At 47.7% G+C, this 6,101-nt stretch overlaps 1 protein-coding gene across 2 annotated transcripts in view; it reads right to left on the bottom strand.

Moving 5' to 3' along the window:
* Positions 1–1,175: 1,175 nt before the first annotated feature.
* The window catches only part of Cgnl1 (cingulin like 1), a 151,523-nt gene continuing 146,597 nt past the window's right edge, over positions 1,176–6,101 (bottom strand). For both annotated transcript variants that reach the window (XM_076850847.2, XM_076850848.2), the window contains 3 exons: positions 5,145–5,253; positions 4,659–4,822; positions 1,176–3,683 (listed from right to left, as the gene is read on the bottom strand). In XM_076850847.2, coding sequence (XP_076706962.2) covers positions 3,548–3,683; positions 4,659–4,822; positions 5,145–5,253 — 409 coding nt within the window. In that variant the 3' untranslated portion in view covers positions 1,176–3,547. The remainder of the gene's footprint in view (positions 3,684–4,658; positions 4,823–5,144; positions 5,254–6,101) is intronic.

The raw sequence follows: 6,101 nt of genomic DNA, 5'->3' as shown, positions 1-6,101 counted from the left end.
ATCCCAACCCCCAGATGGATGCTGGGGTCAAAAAGGGGTCTAAATAGTTTCAAAAGAAAATATCAAAGGGTGACTTTCACTATAAAATTATACCTCAATATACATGACTTAAAAAAAAGTAAACAGAATTTATAAAAAGGCCTGAAGGACTTATTAAAACTAGAACATCTCATTTGCATTTGGGATGCTCCTTCTACTTAGAAGGAGGGGAATAAATGGCTGGTTATCTGAAAGAACAACACATTGACATTGACAGGGACAATGATGGAGCTCTGGGCAGGAATCAGCAGTCAACTGCAGTGGCAGCTATGGAGGATGGGAAGGGCAGTGGAAACCACCAGGGGTGCTGAGAAGCAGCAAGCCATGGCCACCTTTAGAACTGGAGCCCGAGGACAGGAGCTCACTCAAGTCCCAGGGGAGCACAACTCAAAATGCTGCCTGGAGCAGGGAGCAGTGGAGAAATGCCCAGAGCCATCCAAGAGAAGCCAGGGCTTACCTAGAGAAGTCTCCAGAAGAGAGGGTGGAAAACCTTCTTTTGGTTTCCTATAGACCATGGTGCCCATTGTTGCCTACCATGAGGTGGAGAGAGATGGAGCATCACAGGTTCTCCTGTGATGGCAGGAGAACCCACCTGAGTTTAGGGAAAGGAAGAAACCGAGGTGCTTGCTTATTATGGGTTATTAACAATAGAAAATGCTTCTCCCTTTGCCATTCCCTGGTATGGGCAGTGTGGATTTCCTAGAGCAACACAACCATCCAGCACCACTCATTCCCTAAGCATCCACCACAGAGCACTCCCCCACCTTTCTATTTCAGAAGCTGGTTCCAGGACAGGAAGTGTCTAAATTTTCCTTCCTCTGGTAGATCCCAACTAGAGTCACCTTGACAATTTCTTGGAGGACACAGAATCAAGCTTTGCCTGGTGGTACATCCCTGTAATCCCAGTGGCTTGGAAGGCTAAGGCAGGAGGATCACAAGTTCAAAGCCAACCTCAGTAAAAGCAAGGCACTAAGCAACTCAATGAGACCCTGTCTCTAAATAAAATACAAAGTAGGGCTGGGGATGTGGCTCAGTGGTCGAGTGCCCCCGAGTTCAATCCCCAGAACTTACCCCCTTTCCCCGCTAAAAAAAGTTCTGGAGAAAATAAAGTAGCAAAAATAGTGGAAGAGGCATGATTCCCATTGGATGATGCTGTTTATTGAAAGGAAATCTTACATGGAGGTAGCCACAATAAGAACATCTCTTCCCCATGACAACAAAAAGCAACCAAACCATACCCGAAAGCAAAAAAACCAACAGAATAAGCCAATTGGCATGATAGAAGGACACTTCAAAGCAGGGGAAAATATAATAGATATATGGTGATTGTCTCAACATTGCATTTGGCCACATATTTGTTTTTACATAAAATATTTTCTTCAAGCTAGCTAAAGAAAACTCTTGAGCAGGGTTAGTTTTTAAAGCAATAGACAAAAAAAAAATATGTATATATAATAAAATCAAATAATGATAGCATATTCACACTAGGAAGGACCTGGGTCTAATCTTCATCTTGTCCCAGGCAGCACCCTGTTAAGGTCATGGGTAATGAGATGAGCTGGGACTTGGGGGAAAAAAACCTCCCTAAATCTCAGTCCAGTCAATCCCTTCCAGTAGCTTCCCAACCTGCTGTATTGCATGCCAACTCCATTACAGCTTAGGAATGTGCAATCATTCACAGGTTTAGAGGCCTCTTATCTGGGTGGTAATGTGTGTGTGTTTGGAATGATGGCTTTGCTTCTCTTGAGGAGCACTTTTGCTTCTTGTTGCCAGCCTCACAGCTACCAGAAAGAATTAACCAGAATGAGGAGCAAATCAGATGCTCCCTCCCAAAGTCCTCAGGTGTGCTGTCTGGAGTTCAGAGTAGGCCAAGGCATTTCTGAGCAGGCTCATTGGCAAATGGATAGTAATGCAGCAGAGAAAGGAAGACCCCTCCCAGTGTGACTTCAGACTAGTCACGTTCCCCAAGAAGATAAAAGATTGTGGGGCTGGGCATGGAGGTGCTCAGCCCTGGGTCAGCCTGATTATCGCCTATCGCCCTCTTCCTTGAACTCCAGGAGGGGAGGAGTTCTCGTCACTGCTGAGGTCCCAGGGCCAAGGACTGCACCTGATGTATCACAGGTGCCCAGGATGTACTTGCTAAAATGGGTTAATGGCTAAAAGGAAGAATCTGTCCACACCCAGAGGGTAAGCAGAGGCAAGAACCACCCCCAGCCATGGTGAGGGGACAGTAACCCTGGAGGTGGAGAAGGGCTTGGTTCTCTGGCTCCAGACACTCATCCTTCAACTGGGGCCCATCACTCTGAACCCTACTGAGTGGGCTCCGTGACTTGCCCCAGACCTCACCCATTCCCTGTCACTGCTTGCAGGAGGGTGAAAGAAGCCCTCAGTTTGCATATCATGCCATTCTTTCCTCCCTCCTTGACGTCCATCTGAGCTCCAGCTCAGCCTACCTCTTGTCTACACATGCCCCAGCTTTCAAGAACTTCTGTCTTCCTCACACTAATCCCACACACACAACCCATCTCCCCCTTCCTCCATCACTTAACTAGATGCCTCCAGCCCTGTCCTATCACTGAAGCCCAGGAACCCTGTCTCCCTGTGCCCTGCTATTTTCCCCATCCCAGGCCCAAGGGCAGTGGGGGGAGGAAGGAGACATGACAACGGGGCCCCATCCTTACAGAAACCACACCACTTGTTAAAAACCCTGCATACAAGTCTCCCCTCCCCACCTGTATAAAAGAAAGTGGCGACTGGGCACTGGTCTTAGCATGGTTCAAAATAAGTAGCCAAGGTCATAGATACAGCCTACAGGTAAGCGACCTTCTGTCACAAGCTGTTTACCCAGATCACCTGAATACTGACTCGCAGTACTGATTATCCACTGTCACTATGTCAATTCCTTTTGTCCAACTCTGATTTTAAAAGCGGTCTTCGTTCTCCGCCCTCTCTCTCTACTCTTTAACACTTAAAATCTAGTAGCTTCATATTTTAAGAAAGAATACTCAATATAGTGTGTGAACTTCACAAATTAGCCACCCTACAAAGGCTCTGGCATATTCCAAAATGGAACAGCAGCAGTCTGTGAGAAGGTCTGGTTAAAATATGTACAGTCTACATGTCATTTCCTCATCTGCACAGTGACTGTTAATAATAACTAGCATTTCGGACCCTTCCTCTTGGCAAAGGAGAGGAGGGCAGAAGCAGCCAATGAAAGTGGCCGTGGAAAACGGCTGTGCAGAACGGGGCCTTCAGCCGATCAAATTATATTTTTGAAAATGCCCCACTGGGTGCTGGCTTCTCTTCCTCGTTTTAAATTGCAATAGCTCCATAAGATCCAAGAGCCACTGGACCTCAGAGAGACCCTACGGAGGAGTATAAGGTTGAGGAACCGGCATGTGGTGTGAAAAGGAAGTGGTGGGTCTCAGCTCGAGACACACTTCCTTCTGCTTTGGATGGCTGCACTGTCCGTTAGGAAGGATGGGCCACTTCAGCCCTGGAAGTGGACTCAGATCTGGCTGGTGGCGGTGCTGTCCTTGGGAAGGGAGTAGCTCAGTGGTGCCTCATAGAGGCTTCCCCCATCGGTGCTGAGGTCGTCATCGTCGTCCATGTCATCCAGCACTTTACTGGGCAGCTTCTTAAGTCTGTTGAAACAATAAGAGGCATGTTTCCTGGCCCTGGCTAGGGCTTATCTCTAATTTGGAGATGGAGGAAGATCTTGAGTTCCCTGTTCTCCCCAGACCGGCACATGAACTGCTCTGCACCTCAGTTCCTCCAGGTAACAAACTACCCACTGCCCACCTTTCACTACCAGAATTGATGTTGGAAGGCTGGGCCAGGATCAGTAGTATTGGTTCTTTCTTTGGTGCAAACTCCAATAGGGTTTGGCAGGCACTGTTTTTGACCTTGTCTTAATATTTTAAAATTTTCAGACCTTATTCGTCAGATTATATGCAATGTTTTTTCAAATGTTGCATTAAAATGTTATTTTGATTCCTTAAATGTTGCACCCTAATGCTGACCTTAGGGCCAGTTTCCTAATGAAGATGCCCTGTGTTATAGGATTCTAAAAGGGCTAAAGCCTTCTGTCCATTTATGAGAACTACCTGGGCAACTGGCACAGAGCCCCCCAGGCATGGCCAGTCTCCAAGAAAGGCTAACTCTATAGTTGAGCATGAACCTAACCTCAACCTTCCCCTCAATGCCCTAGGCACTGATTCTGTGGTAGGAAAAAGCAACCATCCTGCCCCATCTATCCTCATCATTAGAACTTCAGGAGAGGAGCTTGGGAGATCCCAGTCTTCCATGAGATAATCAGGCTAGGCCAAGAATTGTCCCTCCATGTTGGTGAGAGCTAGTCTGACCTCTGAGCCTCAGTTTCCCTTTATGGTCAACAGGAGTATGACACTGAAGCACTGATGTAAGGATGACACATGAGACCTTACTGAATATGTGGAATGACAAATTAGGCAAAATGACTTTCATTTCTAGGATGGGATGACCCCAAAAGGCAACAATAAGGAACTGGCTTGGGACAACAGAAATGGGAATGTTGTGAAAGCGTCAAGAGCTCCTCAAATATGGGGGGTGCGGCAACACAGACCACCACTTTTACCCACCTTAAGTCCTTCTTCATGGAATTGAGCTGCCCCTGCAGCTGCTCGTTCACATCTATCTGCTCCTCCAGCTCCCTCTGCAGCTTCTTCTTAGAACTTTCCAGTCTGTCGATTTCCTCCTCAGCCTCCTCTACCTGTCGCTTCATTGCTTTCAGGCGCAGGCTCAGCTGCATTGGGAGAGAGGGCGGGTTGAATGCTGGCTGAAGGCCCAACCCAGCTAGGACATAGAAGAGGTCCGGTAGGAGATGCCAGGGGCCCAGACATCTCCTCCTCGGGCAACCAGTCTCATGGAAAAAGAGCATCCTTGTTGAGGACCAAGTTTAGGGTTTGAAGTTCACTGAGACCTCCTACTTCAGTAGGCTTTAAGTCTCCATTCTGTGATGTAAGTCAAGAGGAGGACTCGGCCCCACTCACTCCAGGCATCTGGCCTCCTCCTGCTTCCCCTGCCTCAGACACAGGATCTCATCTGAGAACAAGAGGTGCCCTCACCTGGTCCTTCTGATCGGTCAGCGACAGATGCTCATCATCCACCTGCATCACCAGCTCCTTCACTTTCCGCTCCAGCCTTCGGTTGCTGAGCTGTAGGCTGGCCCGGTCCCTGGAAGAGCAGGGGAGGCAGAACTGAGCACCCCCTCATTTTCAGCCCTGTAGGAAGCCCAGGCTGCAGAGGAGGGGACGCTCTAACCAGGGGAGCTTAGGGTCGAGCTTGAGGTTGGGGAAATAGACAATTATACAGGAGGAAGGACCATTCTTTTGATAAATAAATGAGATTATGAGAAAGGGCATGACTTGTCAAAGGTGGCAAGGCCAGGGAAGGGCTGGGATGGCCTGTCCCAAGTTCTTCCACTCCTGAGCGCTTAACTCTTTCTTTCTTTTCTTTTCTTTTTTTTTTTTTTTTTTTTTTTTTAGTTGTAGATAGACACAACACCTTTATTTAATTTATTTATTTATATGTAGTATGAGGATCAAACCCAGTGCCTCACACGTTAGGCAAGTGCTGAGCCACAACCCCAGCCCCCCTGACCATTTAACTTTGTAAGGCAAAGAGTTACAGACTGCTGGCATTTTGGGTCCACTCCAGGCTGCTCCCTAAAAGTCCTCCTAAAGCACGTACATATGCATGTGTACTGCACCCCTTCTAGGAAAGTGAGGGGCCATGAGGAAGAACTAAGGCTGGCCAAGTGCCTCCCGGTGCTGGTCCTCAGCCTGTGAATGAGAGCTGCAGAGAATCATGGCGACCTGATCTCATATCCCTCATATCTGCTTGGATGCACCTGGTCCTCAGGGCAGAGTTAGCCCCCTGACCTCCAATCTGACTCAAATTCAGTTGCTGTGAGGCAACCTGTTTATTGAAGGGATAGAGAGACAAACAGTAAGCATAGTGAAACAGCTATGGTCTTAGGAAATAAGATATAAGTCTTGGTCCAGCTAGCTATGTTACTCAAA

Source organism: Callospermophilus lateralis, chromosome 3 (assembly GCF_048772815.1).
Source record: "Callospermophilus lateralis isolate mCalLat2 chromosome 3, mCalLat2.hap1, whole genome shotgun sequence".
Taxonomy (NCBI): Eukaryota; Metazoa; Chordata; class Mammalia; order Rodentia; family Sciuridae; genus Callospermophilus; species Callospermophilus lateralis.
The sequence above is the reverse complement of the archived record's forward strand: the minus strand, read 5'-3'. Positions and strand labels throughout refer to the sequence as shown.